We start from the raw sequence: 22,784 nt of genomic DNA on the forward strand, positions 1-22,784 counted from the left end.
GTTATCAAACAAGCATATCATGATTTGTTTATTTTAATTTTTAATTTATCCCTTTACCTTTTGGTCTGTAAGTGGGGGTTAATGTTGACATGTGATTGAGCTTAGATCGCAGATATTTAGATAGAATCTTTACTGGGCAGAAGCAGGCCATTCGGCCCATCAAGTCCACACCCACTCTGAGCCGCATTCTGTATAATTCTGCATATCGCAAGACCTTCACTTCCCTGGACACTCTAACATGCTCAATCCATGAAACCTGTAATACTTTGAACTGTGGGATGATTCAAGATCACCTGGAGGAACCCCACACAGACACAGGGAGAATGTGTAAACTCCACACAGACAGTTGCTCGAGGCTGGAATTGAATCTGGGTCCCTGGCGCTGTGAGGCAGCAGGGCTAACCACTGAGCCACCGTGCCGGTGTAATGCTTAGGAAGTTAAAATCAGACAGGGCCCATGAGGAATATAAAGAAAGCATGGTAAAGCTCAAGCAGAGAATTAGGAGAGCCATAAAATGATCTTGGCAAGTAGGATTAAAGAGAATCCTAAAACATTCTGTAGATACCTTTAAAAAAACAGCAGGATAAACCAGAAGAAGACAGGACCACTCAAGGATAAAGGAGGGAACTTGTGTTTGAATGCAGGGGATGTGGGTGAGATCCTAAATGAGTATTTGCATCAGTACTCACTCTAGAAGGGAAATAGGGATAATCCACTGAACTAGACACCGGTAAGTCTCACATCAGTGCTTGGGAGCTATTGCAAGTAATGCTTAGGGCTAGGATTTATGCACATTTGGGAAAACATGTCCTAATTAGCAACAGTCAGCAATGCTTCGTGCAAGGCAGGTCATGTCTCACTGACTTGATTGAATTTTTCAAGGAGGTGACAAAGGTGATCCGTCAGAGTAGAGCAGTCGATGTTGCCTACTTGGATTTTAGTAAGGCCTTCGACAAGGCACACACAGAGGACTTAGATGCACTGAATCCATGGTGACTTGGCCACATGAATTTAGAATCAGCTCACCCATAGAAGATAGGGAGTGGTGGTAGAAAAGTGTTCTTCAGGCTGGAGGTCCGTTACTAGTGGTATTCTGTAGGGATCCATATTGGGAGCTTTGCTGTTTGTGATATATATAAAATGAAAATGTTGATGGGTGGGTTAGTAAGTTTGCAAACAATAGAAAGATCAATGGAGTGGTGAATAGTATAGATGGTTGTCAAAGGATAAAATGGGATAAAGATTAGTTGCATATATGGGCAGAAAAATGGAAGATGGAGTTTAATCCAAGTAAATGTGAAGTGTGGCACTTTGTTAAAGTGTTAAGGAAAAGTATATAGTTAATGGCAGGACCCTGAACAGTATTGATGTACAGAGGCATCTTGGGGTTCAAGTCCATAGCTCCCTGAAAGTGGCCGTGTAAGTAGATAAAGAAAGCGAACGGCATGCTTGCCTCATTGTTTGGGAAACTGAGTGCAAGAGTTGGAATGTAAGGTTGAAGCTTTATAAGACTTTGGTCAGGCCACACTTAGAGTATTGCATTCAGTTCTGGTTGCCACATTACAGGAAAGATGTGAAGGCTTTGGAGAGGGTGCAGAAGAGGTTTATCACAGTACTGCCTGGATTACATGGTACGAGCTGTAAAGAAAGGCTAGAAAATCACAGGTTGTTTTCTCTGGACTGGTGGGGCCTGATGGAAGACATGATTGAAGTCTATAAAATTAGGAGATGCACAGATAGATTTGAAGCAAGACTTCCCAGGCGTAAATCCATGGTCTCATGAGACGAACAGTTGCCACCACCAGGTACGTTTGACCATCTGAATTCTTTTCCCAGAGTTGAAATGTCCAATACTAGGGGACATGTCTTTAAGGTAAGAGGAGTAAAGTTCAAAGAAGGTGTGAGGAGAAAGTTTTTTTACACAGAGAATAGTAGGAGTCTGGAATGCACTACCAGCCATGCACATAAGTACACAAATATGCAAGGACTAGTGGCATATGGACCAAGGACAGGCAGAAGGGATTAGTTTTTATATGGTGTCACGTTCAGCAACCATCGTGTGCCGAATGGTCCATTCCTGTGCTGTAAAGTTCTACATTCTAAGTCAGTAACTGGCGCGTAGCTAAACAGAACAAAATAAAAATAAAACTTCAAGAATCTTCTAATGTAAAACTGCTTCCTGTACCAAAACTTAGTCAGAGCCAGTTCAGTCTTGTTTCCCCTTTTTTTTAATCACTGTCTATGGCTGGGCTGAACGGAACTGTTCCTCTCTCTGTTAAGCCAATCGCCATCTGACCAGCAGCATGTACCTGAGCACAACAATGTCTTGGGGCTGGACTGTCTGCAGTATTCTCAGAGTAGAAATTTAACTGCATTATCTTTTCAAGGCAGATTCTAACAATAACCATCAGACTTTTATTCTCTCCTCTGTTTGAAAAAAAAACAAGATGCTCTTCAAAAATTCAAAGTTTAATTCTCAACTCCAACTGATGGAGTTTCCAAACTGAAAATGAGAAAAAGTGGGAAAAATCGTGATGATCGCTACATTACTATTTCAACTGGAACAGTCCCGACTTCTGGGCACAGCAATCAGTTATCTCTAAGGAAGGACTACTTAAGGATATTGGTTTATAAAAGCCACACTCACATGTTCAAGTTGACACAAAATTTTATACTGCATTTCCAAATGTGTTTACCTTGGTGTCTTGGTGACATTTCTTTTCTCAAGAAAGAGACCTACCATTTCAGATAATCTCACCATCAACCACATAGCAGTTTGTGAGAGCTTTTACAATGTTTCATCATCCTCAGGATTGAAAATCATACTCCAATATTAGCAGTTGAAAAGTTGCCCAGTGTATTGAAAAGTGCGAGAACCTTGATTAATTTAATGTCTTAATTTAATAAATTATCATATACGGAATGAGATTTTAGCAGTAGTTGATATTAAGTATTTAGTGCATGACTTTCTTTTTTTAATCTTTGTATAGGCATTTGAAGCGATGAATGCTTATGATCTGGGATGTTTCTATGGAGGTGGAGTTAACAGCGTTGGTGTTTTCAGGGATGCTGGACTGAGTTTTATCTCTGATGTGCAAGTAGCCTCTATTAGACACGGTAAATCTCGCACCACATTAAAGATTATTTTAAAATTGATAAATGGAGAATGTGTAAATGACTGCTCTGTCCATAGCTAAGGCTGTCTGAAAGACTGACCAATCAGCAAAAATTGGGAGAAAGATAGAAAGTTCGATGTCTGGAAATGGTGCACAATGGATAATGCAGGTAGATTCACAGTCAAACTGCCAGTGGCAAATAAATTAGCATAGGAATATAAAAAACAGGTAGGAAAAGTTTTCTTAAACATATAAAATGGGAAAGGGTAGCTAAAGTGGACATAGGTCTCCCGCAAGATGAAGAAGGGGAAGTAATATTGGGTATTGCTGAATGTGTCTATCTTCACAATGGAAGATGTGTCTAACATGCTAAAGAATGACGCTAAGGATACGATGGGAGATGAGGACCTCAATTCAGTTGTTATCATCAAAGAGATAGTGTTGAGCAAATTTGAGGGCCTAAAGGTAGATAAGTCTCCTGGTCCTGATAGAATGCTTCCCAGAGTGCTGAACAAAAGGGCAGAAGTGGTAATTTACTTAAATTCACTGGATTCTGGCCAGATCCTGGCAGACTGGAGGACAGCAAACGTCACACTGCAGTTTAAAAAGGTCTCTAAGCAACAAGTCGGTAATTCTAGGCCAGTTAGCTTAACATCTGTATTTGGAAAGTGCTGGAAGCTATGATCAAAGAAGAAATGATGAGATATCTGGATGAAAAGGGTTCCATCAGGCAAACACAGCATGGATTCAGGAAGGATTTGGAGGTGTTGGTGTTGGACTGGGATGGACAAAGTTAAAAATCGCACAACACCAGGTTATAGTATAAAGCAGTCTGAACATTGGGACACAGACATGCATTAACTTCACACCTTCAATGCAGTATCTGAGCTGAGATGGGAGCTGTTGTTAACACTAACTTGAGGATGTAACTTTAAACATGTTCTGGGATTTACATATGAAAGAACTAAAACTATAATGGTCATTGGAAAGATGAAAGACTTAACAAAGAATCCCTTTTTTTTCAGTATATCATTTCAGTGGCAACACACTGTAATCTATTGCTATAAATTCAGTGTTGTATGATCTTATATTCCATAACCACCTAATGAAGAAGCAGCGCTCTGAAAGCTAGTGCTTCCAAATAAACCTGTTGGACTATAACCTGGTGTTGCATGATTTTTAATGGATTCAGGAAGGGAAAGTTGTGTTTGACAAGCTTACTGGAGTTCTTTGAGGATGTAACAAGCATGGTAGATGGAGGGGAGTAGGTGGATATTGTGTGTTTGGATTTCCAGAAGGCATTCAATAAGGTGCCACATAAAAGACTTGTTAATAACATAAGAATGCATGGAGTTGAAGTGAATGCACTAGTATGGATAGAGGATTGGGTAACCATTACAAAGAGAAAGTTGGGATAAATGGACATTTCTCTGGTTGGAGATCAGTGGTGAACAGTTTGCTGCAGGGGTCAGTGTTGGGCCTGCAACTGATTATGATATATATATATAAATGATTTGGAAAAGGACACTAAGTGTAGTGTAGTGTATCCAAATTTGCTGCTGACGCTAAATTGATTGGAATTGCAAACTATGCAGAGAAAGTTGGGGGTCTGCAGAGAGATTTAAGTGCATGGGCAGGTGAAGTGCGTGGGCAATGGGGGTCTGTCAGATGGAGTATAATGTTGGTAAATGTGCGGCTATTGACTTTGGAAGTCAAAATAGTCGGTCAGAGTGTTATTTAAATGGTGAAAGATTGCAGCATACTGTTGTGCGGAGGAACTTCAGAGTGCTCGTACACAAAATGCTAAAAGTTGATTTGCAGGTGCAACAGGTAATCAGGAAGGCAAATGGAATTTTGGCTTTCATTGCCTCAAGAGACTGAATTGAAGAGCAGGGAGGATCCGCAGCAATTGTACAAGGTGTTGGTGAGGCCGCACCTGGAGTATTGTGCACAGTTCTGGTCCCCTGGCTTTGGAGACGGTGCAAAGGAGGTTCACCAGGTTGATTGCGGAGATGACGTGGTTACGCTATGAGGAGAGATTGAGCCACATGGGACTGTACTTGCTAGAATTTAGCTGAATAAGAGGGAATCTTGTCGAAGCATATAAATTTATGAAATGGATAGATAAGATAGAGGCAGACAAGTTGTTTCTGCTGGTGGGTGAGTGTTGGACTAGGGGTCATGGCCTCAAGATTAGGGAAGTAGATTTAGGACAGAGATGAGAAATGAATTGCTTTTCCCAGAGAGTAAGTCAACTTGTGGAATTCTTTGCCCAAGGAGAGCTTCATTAAATATATTCACAACACAGTTGGATGGGTTTTTTAATTGGTCGGGGAATTGAGGGTTATGAGGATAATGCAGATAGAGGAGCTGAGACAGTGGATCGATCAGCCATGATCTTAATGATTGGTGGAGCAGGCTCAATGGGAAAATAGCCTACTCCAGCTTCTATTACTATGAAAGTATGAAATTGAACAGTTAGATAGATGTCCATTCATAAAGGTAGATGGTGATGGAAAATAATGAGCACAATATAAGATTATTTTCTTCTCTTTGTTCTTTAGCTAGATGTTCACAAGCCAAGATCTATCTTTTACATTTCATGATTATTTCTTATACTGCTAATTTATAGAGTAAAAGAGTATAGAGTAATAGTAAAAGACTTTATTGTAAGCCTGAACTCGCAGGCAGGGCAGACCAGGCAATGATGCCAAACCTCATTCTGTACAAGGACACTGAAGAAGCAGAAATTTTGAAGCAGTCAGTGATTATTTTTAATGGTCTGAATTGTTAGATTGAAACATATCTATTTTCAGGTTTGTTGACATAATTTAATTTTTGCCATGTGTTTTGGTGAGCTTTGAAGCTGTGATGGCAAACCATTAGCCAGGACATCTGGCATGGATGCTAGTGATGGTTGGACAGTAAGATAGTTATGCATCGACTGGCATAGAATGATACAAGGAAATATAAAGAATCACAAAGGCTTAAAACAGCCTACTGTTGCTCTCGAATCGGAGTTTCCGGTAAATTTCATTTAATTTAGTTCAGCAGTGCTTTCCTGAATATCATTCGAATGTATGAGCAGCAAACACGCATAGGCTGCTCCATTCTTTATATTTGCTCCAGCATTCACTAACATAATGGCGGATCTGAGTTAACCTCAACACTCCATTCCTGTCTATCTCTGATAATCTTTCATTCTGCTCTGTTGAAGAATCTGTCCACTTCTGTTTTTTAAAAATATTTCGTAATTCTACATGCGTCGGCTTTTCGAGAAAGGAATTCCAAGGTTTCGCAAAGCCACGAAAGAAAAAACTAATTTTCCTCAGAGCTGACTTAAATGGCTGGCCCCTTTTTTTTAAACTATGAGGCCTAGTTGTGGATTCTCCCACGAGATGAGCATCTTTTTAACATCCACTTTCTCAAGTCCTATCAGGTTGTTACATATTTCAATTGTGTAATCTCCAACCCTTCAAAAATTCATAAGGCAATCCACTTATTCCAGATATTTGTTCAGTAAACATTTTCTGAACTCCTTCCAGAACATTAATATCCTTCCATTGGAGCGATGACCAGTACAGTACAGAGTAGTCCACTTGCGACCTCACCAGTGCATCATCACAGTGTCTGTGGTGGTGATTATTCACCAGAAATTAAGATTCTATTAAACAGCTTCATGTCACCATTTTCGCATCTGTTCATATCTATCTGATTCCATATGCAAGCTACTATCGTCTACTAACTAGTTAGTGTTATACAGGCACACATCAATATAGTATGGCAGTCCCAATATAGGTATGCGAGTTAAAGAGGTTTGAGAATGAAATTTCAGACTTCAGGGGACAAGAAATATAAATTGTAGTTAATCGGGTTGACATAGCTGAAATCAAGAGTGTGCAAGAGGAAAGGGATGAACAGAGGATCGTGATCTAGGATCCGTGGGGATGTGGGGGGAGAGGGGCATAAGAAAATGCTTCAGTTTGCAAACAAGTGACAGAAGTTGATATTAAGCTTTCTTTTCTGGATAGCATACGGACATAAAAACTGGAAAGTAAGGATAATTGTCCAGTTTGAATCATGGTTCTCAAACGAATAAAAGTTCAAAAATTTATGTTATTCACTGTTGCACAACTTTGAGTTGGAATTTGCTTTTGTTCGATTTTTTTCAGAATACTCTTGCGGTAACGAGATCAGGAGAATGAGGAGGGAACTAAATCTGCAGCGGCAATTTGCTGGAAAATGTGAGTTGGAAAGAACAATCTGGAAATTTCCACCAGTGGTCTCTATTAATCACACTTGCTTCAAATATTGCCTAAATGTCAACCTTTTCCATCAGTGTTACCAACTGTTTTTAATACATGAATGATACCGATCCACGATGTATGGGACATAGAACGAAGGAGTGTACAGCCCAGGAATGGGCCCTTCAATATACAGCATCGTTGCAAGTTAAATAATATTATAAAAAAATGCATGAATGCATTGGCAAAGGGTAGGATAAAATAGATCTGATTCATAAGGCTGACATCAAAACGGAAATGTTATACATATGACACTGCAGCATTTTCTTTCGAAAAGTGAAGTTTGAGGATGAAATATGATAGTGTGCAGAAGTCAGAAATAGCATAATAGGTAACCATGGAACTTGAGTTGAACACAGAAACTATTGGAGAAAAGCCTAAAGGAAATATTTAATCCTCATTTTGGCAGATAATTGATCAGCATTGTCATCATGACTTGACAGATTTGAATTAATTTTTCGAGGAGGTGACCAAATGTGTAAATTAGTGTATTACTGTTGATATAGCTTATATGGATTTCAGCAAAGTCTTTGATGAGCACCTACATGAGAAACTGACAAGGGGAGTAAACACACCACAGGATCCAGGGTAAATTGGACCCAAAGTTGGCTTAATGGCAAGAGACAGACTATGGTGATAGAAGGCAATTTGTGTGACTCAAGGCCAATGTTCTGTGGTGTACCATAGGAATCAGTGGGGTGTCCCTTATTGTTTGCAAAATATACTAATGATGTAGATGAGTATGTTGGAAAGGGGGGGGGGATGATGAGTAGGTGTCGTCCACAAATCCCTGAAGATAGTAGGTCAGTTGAAAAAGGTAGCTTAGAAGGCCAACAAGTCACTAATCTTTATTAACTGAGGTGAAGATTATAGCAGCAGGAAGGTTTTGTTGGCACTGTTCATGACTTTGTTTAAGACACAGTTGGAGAATTATATTCAGTTCTGGCCTCCACATATGAGGAGAATGTTGCTTGAAGTGTATTAATCAATGAAGAATGGCTGGAGAAACTCATGTTATTTCCTTTGGAAATTGGTAATTTGACTTTGTCTGTGATAGAAATTTATGCGATTAATGGAGACATGGACTGGGTGAATAGAAAGCAGCTGTTCTCCTTAGTTAAGGCTCAATAACAACAAGCCATATCTTTAACTTTAAGAACAAGAGAGTTAGAGGGGATTTGAGGAAACAAAACAGACCTTGCTGGAATCCTGGAATGTCTATAAGAGGAGTTAAAACAAGTAATCTTACGACCTTTGAATAGTATTTGGATGCCCTCTTGTAATGTTCTAACATTCAATGTTATAGGTATCATGTTAGAAAATGGGACTAGTTTAGATTTAGTGCCAGGTAGACAGGACAATGAAGAAGGCAGTTGGGATGCTTGCCTTTATTGGTCAATGCATTGAGTATCGGAGTTGCGAGGTCATGTTGTAGTTGTACAGGACATTGATGAGGCCAGTTTTGGAATATTGTGTGCAATTCTGGTCTCCCTCCTATAGGAAGGATGTTGTGATACCTGAAAGGGTTCAGAAAAGATCAACAAGGATATTGCCAGGGTTGGAGGGTTTGAGCTTAGGAAGAGGCTGATAAGGCTGGGGATATTTTCCCTGGAGAGTTAGAGGCTGGTGGGTGGGACCTTACAGAGGTTTACAATATCATAAGGGACGAGGATAGGGTCAATAGCCTTGGTCTTTTCCCTGGGGTGGGGGTGGGGGGTCCAGAATTCAAGGGCACAAATTTAAGGTAAAGATTTAAAAGGGGTATAAGGAGCAACTTCTTCATGCAGAGGGTGGTATGTGTATAGAATTTGTTTCCAGAGGAAGTGGTGGAGGCTGGTACAATTACAACATTTAAAAGGCATCTGGATGGGTATATGAATAGGAAGGGTTTGAAGGGATATGGAAAATGGGACTAGATACATTTAAGATTTTTAGTCGTGATGCGTGAATGGTCTGTTACCATGTTGTACAGCTGTATGGCTCTATGGTGACTTAATGGATGGAAGGGCGTCTACTTTGTTGTGTGACTCAATGTTTCACTGATGCACGAGACAAGAATCATAAATATATCTTAAACACGACTAATTTTGAAGAAATCTCTTATTGCAGAATATATTCAAATGTTGAACTCACTTCAGTGAGGGAAAGCTATAATAAATAATGGAGAACCATTCAGCAAAGTTGATTCAAAGCATGAAAGAGAAGTGAGGGAGCAGAAAGAGAATCTTAGAAATATCAACAGGCCATTTCAGCTTTCATGTTAAAGTCACCCAAATGCAATCTGAGATTAGTCATATAAGAAAAGGCATATGTCCAACCGGGGTCCTCGGTGATCTCATGTGTAGAAATGATCCAAAGCGCAGAAACTTGAGAGCTCTGTGCTTCGAAGATCCAACAACAGCTGTAGGTGTTCTGCCACATCTGTGAGATTGACAGGTACATGGAATTGCACATTTCGAGAAGTAGTCAGACCAGAGCTCAAAAGTCTCATGGAAAAAAATGCAGTGGACCAGCCGTCTGAACTACTCAGACAGGAAGTGCAGAATGTCTCCGGGATCCTGCCCACAAATCCATATTCCAGTTTGGGCATTGGTTAATCAAAGGACTCGAGACAAAGCCAAGGGGCCTCACGAGCGCAGAAAGGAAGTGGGAAAGACAGTAATAGGGGATTCATTCGTTAGGGGAGCCAACAGATATTTGTGCAGCTGCATCGTGTGTTATCTCCGTGGTGCAGAGGTCACGGATGTCATTGAGCATATGCCAGGCATTCTGAAGTGGGAATTTGATAGATTAGAGGTCGTGACTCACATAAATGCCAATAGCGCAAGTAGAATGGGGATGAGAACTTGGATTCAAATTCAGGCAGCTCAGCAGGAGACTAAGGAACAGAGCCTCAAATATTTGGGTTACTCCATGCTTCCACATGCTAGTGAGTTCAGGAATAGGAGAATAGGGCATATTAATGTTCAAAGGTTGATACAGGAGAAAGCATTTTGGAATTCTCGCTGACTGACCATTTCTGGGGAAGGTGGGAACTGTACCCGTGGGATTGGCTGAAAGGGACATTCAGAATTGGCTAGGAGTGCAATTAAGGCAGGAGACTTCACAACCTTCAAAATGTATTTGAATGAGCATTTGAAATCTCATAAGGCTATTAGCCAAGTAATGGAAAATGGGACAATTTCAGAGTCATTTTTGTCTTCATGCAGATTCGATGGACCAGAGAGGTGTTTCTGCAATGTTTGCGTTTATGATTTTATGAATCTATCCCTCCTCCTCGACTCGAATTCTCTCAATGTTGTGGCCAAAGGGCCATTTTTTGCCTTCTCCACCGATAACACTGCATGCTTCATTTCAGGGATCAGTGGAAAAGTACACTTCTCTCTTTCCCAACCTATCGCAATTCAGACAACAATCTGTCTTCTGATATTTTTTTAAACTACGTGGAGAACCACACAGTTATTTACGTTATATTTCATTCACTTGTCTTGTTCAAACTACATTGAAGCTTTGCTGCATCTTCCTTACAACTCATCTCCACAGTTCGTCTGTTTAGTTCCCTCATGTAAAACATCAATATATATTGTGAACAGTTTGGGTATGAGCACTGACACATGTGATGCACCATTATTCACTTCCAGCCATTCAGAGGAAGACCTGTTTACTTGGTTCCTGTCGACCAACCAAATCTTTATCGATGTCAGTACCCTGCACTCAATTCCATGCACATTTATGTAGAACCTTACTCATACCCTTCAGAAAGTCCAAACAAGCAGCATCAACTGTGCACCCTGCCCCTCCACCCCTGCTTCCGAATCGTGGAAACTCTACAATGTGGAAGCAAGTTATTTGGCTCATTGACTGGGTACTGATCCTTCTCAGAACAAGACCCATTCCTTTTCCCTTACCCAATCCCTGTAACCCTGCATTTCCCATGGTTAGTGGGAAAACAAACCCACCATCCCTTGACAGTATGGGCAATTTAACATGGCCTACACAAATGTGGACTGTTGGAGGAAACCGGAGCATCCGGAGGAAACCAAAACAGGCATGAAGCAAATGTCTACTCAGACAATCACCCGAGGGTGGAATTTGACCGGAATCCCTGGTGCTAGTAGGCGCCAGAAGTAACCAGAGCTATCATGCTGCTATAATAGCTATAATATAGCAAAAGATAAATCAGTACCTTTTTCAAGCATAAATTTTTGGCTCAGTGGTTAGCACTGCTACCTCACAGCACCAGGGTCCCAGGTTTGATTCCAGCCTCAGGCGACTGTCTGTGTGGAGTTTGCACATTCTCCCCGTGTCTGCGTGGGTTTCCTCCAGGTGCTCCGGTTTCCTCCCACACTCCAAAGATGTGCAGATTAGGTGAATTGGCCGTGCTAAATTGCCCGTATGTTAGGTGAAGGGGTAAATTTAGGGGAATGGGTCTGGGTGGGTTGCTCTTCCGAGGGTCGGTGCGTGGACTTGTTGGGCTGAAGGGCCTGTTTCCACACTGTAAGTAATCTAATCAAAGCTTGCTCTGCTTTGGTTCCAGTCACTGTTTTCCAAAAGCTTGACTTTGAACTCACTTCGAAAAGACGATGTCATTTCCCACACTCCAGACCTTAGGCCTAAAGTTCTATGAACCTCTGCTTTCTCCTTGCCTCCTTTTATAAATGGTTGAGCTACACTAGCTGCTTTCTGATCAATAGGATTTGTTTCAGAGTATATAGAATCTTATCAGGCAATCACGAATGCATATTCATTATTTCTTGGTCATTTCCTTGAGTGCTGTGGGAGGTAGACCATCAGGACTTGAGGATTTATCCGACTTTAAAATCACAGAGATTTCCTGACTACCCTTTACCTCTTTACACTGATTTCTTTCAGTTAATCCCACTCAGTATATCCTACGTTTGTCGGCATTCTTGCTAATTTTTTGATGCCTTATTTTGTGAGGGCAGACCTACAGTACATATTTAATTGTCATCTGCCGCCATTTTACCTCCCATCATAATTTCCTCTGTTCTTGACCGTAAGGCACTGGCACTTGTCTTGTCTTTTTGTTTTATCTTCACTTATCTATAGAATCTTTTCCATCACTTATTGTCCCTGCAAGTTTCCCCTTGTAATCTGTTCCTCTTGTCTTAATCAATATCTTTGCAAGATCAAATTTGTGGTGGAATTTGTCAAATGGGCCCAAGAATGTTTCATTCATAAATTAATATGTAGAGGGCCTACTCAGTGGGGTGGAACAAGGGACATTCTCTTAGAAAATGAGGCCGGGCAAGTGAGTGACGTGTCAGTCAGAGAGGACTTTGATCATGACTCTCTTAGTTTTACATCGTTCTGGAAAAAGATAGGAGAGGTCCACAGGTTAAGGTGCTAAACTGGAGCAGGGCCAATTTGGGGGCCCTTAAGCAGGATCTGGAAGAACGCAACGGGACAGGCTGAATCAGGAGGTGGAGAAGTCGATGTTTCGGGTGTAACTTTTCTTCACGACGGGGGGTGGTTGTAGGGCGAGCTGCAGATAAAGGGGTTGGCTGGGACAGGGTAGTGAAGTGGGGCTTATTAAAGACAGGTAGAGGGTACAAACTAATTGGTGAAGAGGAGGAATGAATCCAGTTGGTGGCAGGGAGCAGTGGACGGGAAGGGGAGAGGCTGGGCAGGGAGTTGGGGGATGAGAAGGGAGGTTATTTGAAATTGGAGAACTCGCTGTTGAGTTCTCCCATTTTCCGCCTGGCTGTAGGCTGCCAGGCGGAAGATGAGGTGTTGGTCCTCCAATTTCCAGTTTGGTTTGTTGTAACAATGGAGGAGGCCGAGGATGGTCATGTCTGAAAAGGACTGGCTGGGGAAATTAAAAGGGGCAGTGACTGGGAGGTCTGGTCGGCCTCTGCTGTGCTGCTTGGTAAACCATTCCCTAAATTTATGTTTGGTCTCCCCGATGTGGAGAAGACCACACCGGGAGCACCTGATGCAATAACTGAGGCTGGAAGAGAGGCATCTGGACAATATTGTGATTTCAGTTTATTGAAAAATACAACTACAACATTTGATTTCTTCAAAATAAATGACCAGACCGCTTGGCACAACAATTTTGCGCTTTCTTTTCTCAAATCATCACAACTCCAGTTTCTGGGCCAAAAGAAATTGTTTAAAATCCAAATGAGCACTCATATCCTCTTACAAAACTCTCAATTACCTCAATGAGTTTTTTTTATATAATGTACTAGATTCATCTTCAAATTCTACCTTATTATCAATATAAACAACTTTTATTGGTCTTGTTCCTTAACATTCTATGTTATTTACCTGTTGAATAATAATAATACACTTTTTATTTAGAAATCTGCTAGGAATCGCTTTTCTGAACTCACCTTTTCCAAATTTTGTATGTGCATTTCCACTTAAGATTAGATTAGATTACTTACAGTGTGGAAACAGGCCCTTCGGCCCAACAAGTCCACACCGCCCCGCCGAAGCGTAACCCACCAATACCCCTTCATCTACATCTACCCCTCACCTAACACTACGGGCAATTTAACATGGCCAATTCACCTAACCTGCACATCTTTGGACTGTGGGAGGAAACCGGAGCACCCGGAGGAAACCCACGCAGACACGGGGAGAACGTGCAAACTCCACACAGTCAGTCGCCTGAGGCGGGAATCGAACCCGGGTCTCTGGCGCTGTGAGGCAGCAGTGCTAACCACTGTGCCACCGTGCCGCCCACAATTTCTGCTAAAATCTTATTTTCCATTTATGTTACTCTAACTAATCTAACCGCTGTTAGGATTGACCTTACACCCAGCTTTGATCAACATTTCTATGCTTGCTTCTTGACTCCATCCTCATGGGTGATTTATGAAATATTAAATATCCAAAGAAGACTTTTTTAAACCATTTTTTGATTCATTTCAGAAAGATGTTCATCACAAAACTCTGTGGTAAACTAGAACTTTGACTTGCTCTTGTCGCCCACTTCTGACTGAACGGTGCTGAACACGAACATTGGGCCAGAGGACTCCATAATCGGATAGTAATGTATGCTGGTTTTGAGTCACTGTAACACTTGATACCTCGACCTGCACCATTCCGCCCTGCGTCAGTATTAAACGATGCCAGTCGATGTTTCGTTGATTCTGGACAGATTTCTTTTTCTAGCATGGTGCAGGGGTGCTTGCAGTTTTATATTCCTCAATATAGCTTCATTCTCAACAATTATCAGTGGCAAAAAGAACGAGTCCATCCCTGGAAAAGAAGTCAGAATGCCCTCAATAGGGAGTATTATCAGATTTTCTTTCAGGATTAAGATGATCAATTTATGCTTTCTTTGGAGGACACAAGAGTTCGCCATCTCGTGATGAGGAACACAGTACTTGCTTCGTTAAGCCTCCTAAGCTGCACGATACAGTCACTTGTCTCCTGTATGCATGCAATAATAAGTGCTCAAATAACCAATTGTTGCTTTCCATTGCTTATTTTATTTGCAGTAAACGAATACACAGATCACAGACTGCGGAAATGCTGCACAGACGGCATCACTCAGATACTAATGCAGCTTAGCTGTGAGAAGAGAGCAATTCGAGTCAAGGAGGCAGATTGTCAACAGGTTTTCATGAACTGCTGTATCTATGGAGTGGAACTGCGAAAGAATCAGACGCTGAAGGCGAATTCGATCGCGCGATGTAAGTGATCGTCTTTTTTGCCCCTTTTTTATTCTACCACGTGGAATCAGATTTCATAGAGCAAGTGAAATCAATTTTAAAGTTCATGCATTTCAATCACACGACTCACTGACAATAGAGATGCAGGTAAATAAGGTCGTAAGTCAAAAAACCCCAAATAACAAGGCACATTTCTGGCGGGATAGCTAAGATAAAAAGCAATACATAAGCCAAAAACTTGACTGCAACACCCGGTTTACTATCCTGTTTTGCATTGTTGATTTTGGGGATTTTGCAATCAGAGATACCTGATATACTCAATGAGTGTGTGATGATGATGCTCCTTTGACAAAGTTATACTATCTTTGGCTTTTTTTTTCAAAAATAGCAGCGATTCTGAAAAGTCTGCTTTTGGAGGGACTTTAGGGTCATTTTGATTATAGCTAACAGATTCTGCCTCAGACACAAGGCTTTCAAGTCTTTAAAAAAAAAGGAATGCTTGTACAATGACAGAGGAGTGGCCAGTTCTCCCAGCTCACCCTTGGTTTGGTTTGGTTTTAGCATTCTAGCTGTTCACTGAAAACAATCAGTCAGTTTGAGGCTGGTGGTTCAAGAAATAGCTTACTGGAAGAGGGTGTCCATGCTGCCATCTCTCTCTCTCTCTCTCACATTCTCCTGTAAGATCCTGTGTTTAATTTTACCTTTTGTGCCAAGGGGTGTTTGTGAGAATTGTTTCAAGTATTTGGAACAGCATCATTAAGTTGGCATAATCTGTTGGGTTTTGGGGCAGTTTAAGCTATTTGGTATTCTGTTCTCTTTTGTTTTTCTTTCTTTCATTATTGTAAATAAATTCTGTTTTGTTTAAAACTAAGTGCTTTGACCAGCTGCATCTCTCCTGGAATATCCACTCTATAACTGCCTGAAAAAAATATCAAAGTTAGGTTGCGGGCTACTTTCTTGTAATGTTTTGTGGCAGTCTGACCCTGGTCCATAACTGACAGGGGATCATTGTGGCGTTTGTTCTATAGTTCTGACTTGGGATGAGGGTTGCTGGACTTAAGGCAGAGAGTGGTAGGTGTCAGTGTCTTTTGTCCCAGGTGTTGCATTTGTTTAGTTTAAATTGTCTTTGGGATAGCAATGGTTCTTTCAGTCAGCAAGAGTTTTCTGGGGGTGGAAGAAGTAACTTTAGGAGGTTTTGGAAAAGGTGTTGGAATTAGCACTCATGCTGGAACTGGAACTGCCTCCTTCTGTGAAGAATGGAGAGATAAACGCGGCAAAATTTAAATTTGGTGGAAACTATAAAGATGGCTAAAACTCAATTGAAAATGAAGCAACTTGAGTTAGAGACAAGAGACAAGGAAAGGGCAACAGAAATGAAACAGTTTGAGTTTAGATTAAAAGCAGAATAAAGAGAAAAATAAGAACAGAGGGAGGTAAGGGAGAAAGCGAGGGAGATTGAACTTCAGAAATTGGCACTTAGACAGGAAAGTCATCTTAAAAGGATAGAAATGAAAGCTGAAGGTAGGCTCAGTGAGGATGAGAGTAAGGATCATAGTAGGCAAAGGCCTGGTGGGGATCTGTTTAAGTATATTCAAGCATTGCCTAAATTTGCTAAGAAGGATGTGGAAGTCTTTTTCATCTCATTTGAAAAGGTGGCTAAACAAATATGGTGGCCAGTGAGTTTTGTTGATCCAAACAAAACTTGTAGGTAGAGCTAGTGAGGAATTTGCCTCACCATCAGAGGAGGGATCTGGGGTATTTGAGGAGGTGAAGAAAACCATCTCAAACGCATATGAGCTTGTGCCAGAAGCCTACACACAATGTTTCAGGACTCTAAGGAGGGACCTTGGTCAAACCTACATTGAGTTTGCAAGGATCAAACAAAATAATTTTGTGAGGTCGATAAGAGCATTAAAAGTAGAGCAAACCGATAACACTCTCAGAGAGATGGTTCTTTTGGAGGAGTTCAAACATTAACATTCTGAAGTAGTGAGAACTCATGTGGAAGAGCAGAGAGTTAAAACAGCAAGATTGGCAGCTGAAATGGCTGATGATTATGAACTGGTGCATAAAACAAAGTTTGGCTTCCAGAATCAATTTCAATCCATGAGGGATAGAAACTGGGGAAAAGAGAAATCCTCACGTGGAAAGGGAGGTGTAGATCATAAGGGTAACTTACCACAGGGGAGAAAGTTAACCCTTGAAGGGGACAGAGAAGTTAAAAAGCTCTGGTGTTTTCACTGCAATAAAATAGGCCACATGAAGTCACTGTGTTGCGAGGTTAGGAAAATCACTAAGAAGTCAGATGTAGGAAAACAGGATAAGCCAGTGAATTTTGTTGGGGTCGTAATGGAAAGCACAGTGGAGGCTAGGAAGCTGCACCAGAATGTACAAGCTGGTCGGAGGTTGGTTAAGGAGGAAGTGCCAGATCTTCTTAAACCATATACCTGCAAAGGTAAAGTTTACTCGCATAGGCCAGGAGCAGCATTTAAAGAGGTTACAACATTAAGAGATACAGGATCCTCTCAATCTGTGATGTTAAAAGATGAGGATATATGTACCTCTGAAGGACTATTGCCAGAAAAGGTGCTAGTATTGGGAATTCACAGTGAGGTAAGAGTGCTCTCTTATGTAAAGTGGGGTTAGAGTGTCCAGTGACGAGTGAAGAAATCGTGGTAGGAGTACCGGACAAACTCTGAGCGCCAGGAATATAATTTGTCCTTGCTCGTGACGTAGCTGGTTCTCAGGTAGGAGTGCTGTCTACTGTGGTTGAAACACCGGAGGAAACTCAGGGAATTGAACTAATGCAGGACATATTGTCCTGGTTATTTCCTGAATGTGTGGTAACAAGGTCACAGAGTCACCAGTTGAAACAAGAGAGATCAAAGAATACAGATGAGAAAGTTGAAGTGAAATTAGCAGAGATCCTGTTTGATCAGATCATTGACAGAAACCAGGAGCAGATAGATGGCAATGCAGGTATCTTTAGCTCAGATAGATTAACAGAGTTACCACAGAAAGATTTAAGCAATTGTATCAAAAGGCAAAAATATAAAAAGAATACGAATGCATCCCTGAATGTTACTATCTCTTAAAAAATGACGTCTTAATGAGGACATGGAGACCATTACCCTATTCAAGCAGATAAGAAATAGACAGAAGCTCATCAAGTCATTTTGTCAGTGGGTTATAGAAAGGAGAAGTTGTGGGTGGCATATGAGCTACCAAGGGGGGAGGTCATTCCGGAGTAAGAAAAAGTCAAACTAACATGTAACAACATTTTTACTGGCCGGAACTGCACATGGATGAAATTGAATTTTGCCAAACATGCCATACATGTCAGGTAATTGGAAAACCACAGTCTGTAATAAAACCTGGATCGTTAATACCTATTGCTGCATGTGAGGAACCTTTTACAAGAGTCTTAATTGATTATGTAGGGCACCTACCTAAAACAAAAAGTGGGAATCACTATTTGTTAACAATAATGGATGTGACTATTAGATTTCCACAGGCAGTTCCATTATGCAGTATCACAGCTATATTGTCGAGGAATTACTTCAACTTTTCACTAGCTACGGACTACCACAGAGATAGAATCAGATCAAGGGTCAAACCTCACATTGAAATTATTCAAGGAAGTTATGGACAGTTCAGGAATGAGACAATTAAATTCTACTTTGTACCATCCAGAATCGCAAGGAGTGCTTGAAGGGTGGCATCAGACAGTAAAGGAGAAAGTGAGGACTGCAGATCAGAGCTGAAAATGTGTTGCTGGAAAAGCGCAGCAGGTCAGGCAGCATCCAAGGAACAGGAGAATCGACGTTTCGGGCATAAGTCCTTCCTGAAGAAGGGCTTATGCCCGAAACGTCGATTCTCCTGTTCCTTGGATGCTGCCTGACCTGCTGCGCTTTTCCAGCAACACATTTTCAGCTCTGATCTGCAGTCCTCACTTTCTCCTTTACTGTCCGATGCCACCCTTCAAGCACTCCTTGCGATTCTGGATGGTACAAAGTAGAATTTAATTGTCTCATTCCTGAACTGTCCATAACTTCCTTGAATAATTTCAATGTCGATTCTCCTGTTCCTTGGATGCTGCCTGACCTGCTGCGCTTTTCCAGCAACACATTTTCAGATCAGACAGTAAAGACCATGTTGAGGGCTTATAGTCAGGACTGTCCAAATGATTGGGATAAGGGATTCAGTTTTTACATTTTGCGATCAAAGATGCAGCAAATGAATCGACCAAATTCGGTCTATTTCAATGACTTTATGGGCATGAAGTGAGAGTTCCGCTAAAAATTAATTAAGGAGAAATTGGTAAGTAAGAATTCAGAGAACACATATTCAGACCACATGTCAAAGTTTAGGGAATGATTAAATAGAGCGGGGGAGTTGGCTCGACAGAATTTAAAAATATCACAGCATACAATGAAACAGGAAGCAGAAATGAAATCAAAAACTTGTAATTTTGATATCGGGGTAAGGTGTTAGTGTTATTTGTAGTGATAGGTGACCTTTAAAGCAAAGTTCAGTGGGCCTTATCAAGTTGAAAGGAAATTGACTGAAGTGAATGACTTGATAAGGACTCCAGACAGAAAGGAATCTCACAGTGTGTGTCATGTGAATATGCTCAGAAGGTATTTTGACAGGGAAGGAAAGTCAAAGGAAACTGTGTCATTGGTTACATCACAGCGGGAAGAACCAAATTCAGAGGATTCTGGATTGGACATTCCTCAAATTAAATTAGACAATGAGGAAGTTGTCAAAAATTGGGATAAATTATTGAGTTACCTTCAAGAGGAATATCAAAATAACCTGAAAGAGTTATTTTTGTTGCATGGGGAGATATCTGGAAATAAACTGGGAAGTGCTAACCTAAATATGAATAATGCAGATATAGCGGATGCTGTTCTGATTAAGCAACACCGTTACAGATATAGCCTTCTAAGTTGGCACAGGTTCCAAAGGGGATTGAACACATGCTGTGAGACAACATCCTCAATGGGAGATACAATGATTGGAGCTCACCCACAGTAATGGTGCCAAAACCAGATGGTACCGAGTGGTTACGTAGGGACTATAGCAAAGTCAATGCAGTTATAAAGACTGATGTGTATCCAATTCCACGTTTGACGACTGTGTTGAAAAGATGGAACAAGCAACTTATATTTCTAGGGTTCAAGAGTATGGCGTTGGAAAAGCACAACAGGTCAGGCAGCATCCGAGGAACAGGAGAATCGACGTTTCAGGCATAAGCCCTTCATTGGCTGAGAGATAAATGGCAGGGGGACGGGGCTGGGGCTGGGGCAGAGGATAGCTGGTAATGCAATTGGTAGATGAAGGTGTTGGGGGGAAAGGTGATAGGTCGCAGAGGAGGGTGGAGCAGATAGATGGGAAGGAAGATGGACAGGTCAAGATGGTTAGGCCGCATTGGAGACTTGAGACTGGGGTAAGGTTGGGGGAAGGGAAATCAAGGAATGGGTGAAATCCACATTGAGACCGTGTGGTATTTCTCTCAGAGACTGAACAATCATCAGTAGAAATCTTCGACAGTTGAGAAGGAAACTTTGAGCTTGGTGTTGGCGTTACAGCATCTCAGTGTTTATGTTAGCAGTAACATATCTGAGACAAATCATATACACTGATCATAATCCATTGAAGTTTGTGGAGAAATTTTAGGACAAAAATTCCAAACTATTTAGATAGACCTTGTTGTTACAGCCACTCAATTTGAAAATTTGCAAGTAGCAGAATGAGAAAATGTGACAGCCGACACATTGTCAAGACTTGAATGAGAAACTGAGGCATTTGGTGGCAGGAATTAAACAGTCTCAAACAAAATGTGGTCGTGAATGTTTGCATGATTATTGTCGATATAATATACAGGTGTGTTGTAGAGTACGAACAGTTTAAGATGACCTTTACCCTACCCTATGGTCTTATGATCTTAAGGAGATTTAAAAAGAAGACACCTTTGGATACTTGATCTTAGGGTAGGGTAAAAGGTCGCCACAACTTTGAGGACAAGAGGCTTATACTGTGCGGTACTGTTCAATGTTCTATGTTCTTTTATTAAGAGGGGGAGATGTAAGGATGCTGCTCCTTTAAGAAGAATACACTGTCAATGTCTGCCTTGGATGGGTTTTAGGGTCACGTTGGTAATGGCTAACAGATACTGTCTCAAACAAAAGACATGAGTGTTTAAAACAAAACACTTGTACAATGAAAGGGGAGTGGCCAATTCTCCCAGTTCACCTTTCCCTTGGTTTGGTTTGGCTTTAGCATTCTAGCTGTTCACTGAAAGCATTCAGTCAGTTTGAGGCTGCTGGTTCAAGAAACAGCTCACTGGAAGAGGGTGTTCCATGCTGCCATCTCTCTCTCTCCCTCCCTCTCTCTCTCTCATTCTCCTGTAAGACCCTGTGTTTGATTTTACCTTTTGTGCCAAAGGGGTGTTTATGAGGATTGTTTCAAGCATTTGGAACAGCATCATTAAGATGGGACAATCTGTTGGGTTTTTGGGTGGGTTAAGTCATTCGGTATTCTATTCTCTTTTACAAGCATAGAACATAGAACACTACAGTGCAGTACAGGCCCTTCGGTCCTCGATGTTGCGCCGACCTGTGAAACCAATTCAAAGCCCATCTAACCGACACTATTCCATTTTCATCCATATATCTATCCAATGACCATTTAAATGCCGTTCAAGTTAGTGACTCTACTCCTGCTGCAGGCAGCAAGTTCCATGCCCCTCTGAGTAAAGAAACTACCCCTGACCTCTGTCCTATATCTATCACCCCTCAATTTAAAGCTATGCCCCCTCATGCTAGCCATCACCATCTGAGGAAGAAGGCTCTCACTGTCCACCCTATCTAACCCTCTGGTTATCTTATATGTCTCAGTCAAGTCACCTCTCAACCTTCTTCTCTCTAACGAAAACATCCTGAAGTTCCTTAGCCTTCCCTCATAAGAGGATTTTGCAAGCATTGTTAAAATCAATATACTTTGCACGCTGTGTTAAAGGAAGCAGAAGAACTGGAGATATTTAGAGGGGAATCTTAGGGTGATTACATCCAAAAATAAAGCCTCCAAAGGTGGAACACAGTATTAAAATTAACATTGGGTGGCTGAAGAAGATCAAGAGACTAGAAAGGGTAATAGCCTCAATAAATTTTGAAATCTTCAATTAATATTCAAGACTAAAAATATTAAGATCATGTTTTTGTTTAACTGGAAACCAAAACAGGTCAGGGAACAGTGGAGATACTTCTAACAGTCAATTATTTTGTTGTTATTAAATTTTACACAATGATACGTGCAATCACCTCACGATCCAAAAATAAATGGACTTTGAAATGCGTGTAATTTTTTTTCAGCTGCTGTGAGTTTAGAGGAAGAATTTTTCGATGAAACTTCCATTTATGTGCGTAGCGTATTTCCACACAGCTGGCTATGGCAAACCGTCGAGGTTTTCAATGCAGGAGATCACAAGTAAGGTGGTCTTGAATGACAAAATTGTTGTAAATATAATCGGGCATTCGGTAAAAATGTCACTTAGTCTTCATATCATAACTTTTATCGTTGTAATGAGAAAATCCATTTAGCCTTTATTCCAACTAATTACATACCTATACATTCATGTGTGGAAGTGTCACCACAGGTCTGGCAACACGTGAGAGGCAGAGGTAACGTTTTGAATCCGATATGACCCTTC

General features: G+C 41.1%; 1 protein-coding gene across 1 annotated transcript in view; it reads left to right on the forward strand.

Annotated features, from left to right (window-relative positions):
* The window catches only part of LOC140455522 (complement C4-A-like), a 271,191-nt gene that overhangs the window by 86,432 nt on the left and 161,975 nt on the right, over window positions 1-22,784 (forward strand). Inside the window, exons 15-18 of the mRNA XM_072550468.1 lie at window positions 2,992-3,118; window positions 7,290-7,361; window positions 14,897-15,091; window positions 22,447-22,561. Coding sequence (XP_072406569.1) covers window positions 2,992-3,118; window positions 7,290-7,361; window positions 14,897-15,091; window positions 22,447-22,561 — 509 coding nt within the window. The remainder of the gene's footprint in view (window positions 1-2,991; window positions 3,119-7,289; window positions 7,362-14,896; window positions 15,092-22,446; window positions 22,562-22,784) is intronic.

The sequence above is a fragment of the Chiloscyllium punctatum genome, chromosome 30, assembly GCF_047496795.1.
Source record: "Chiloscyllium punctatum isolate Juve2018m chromosome 30, sChiPun1.3, whole genome shotgun sequence".
In the NCBI taxonomy this organism is placed as follows: Eukaryota; Metazoa; Chordata; class Chondrichthyes; order Orectolobiformes; family Hemiscylliidae; genus Chiloscyllium; species Chiloscyllium punctatum.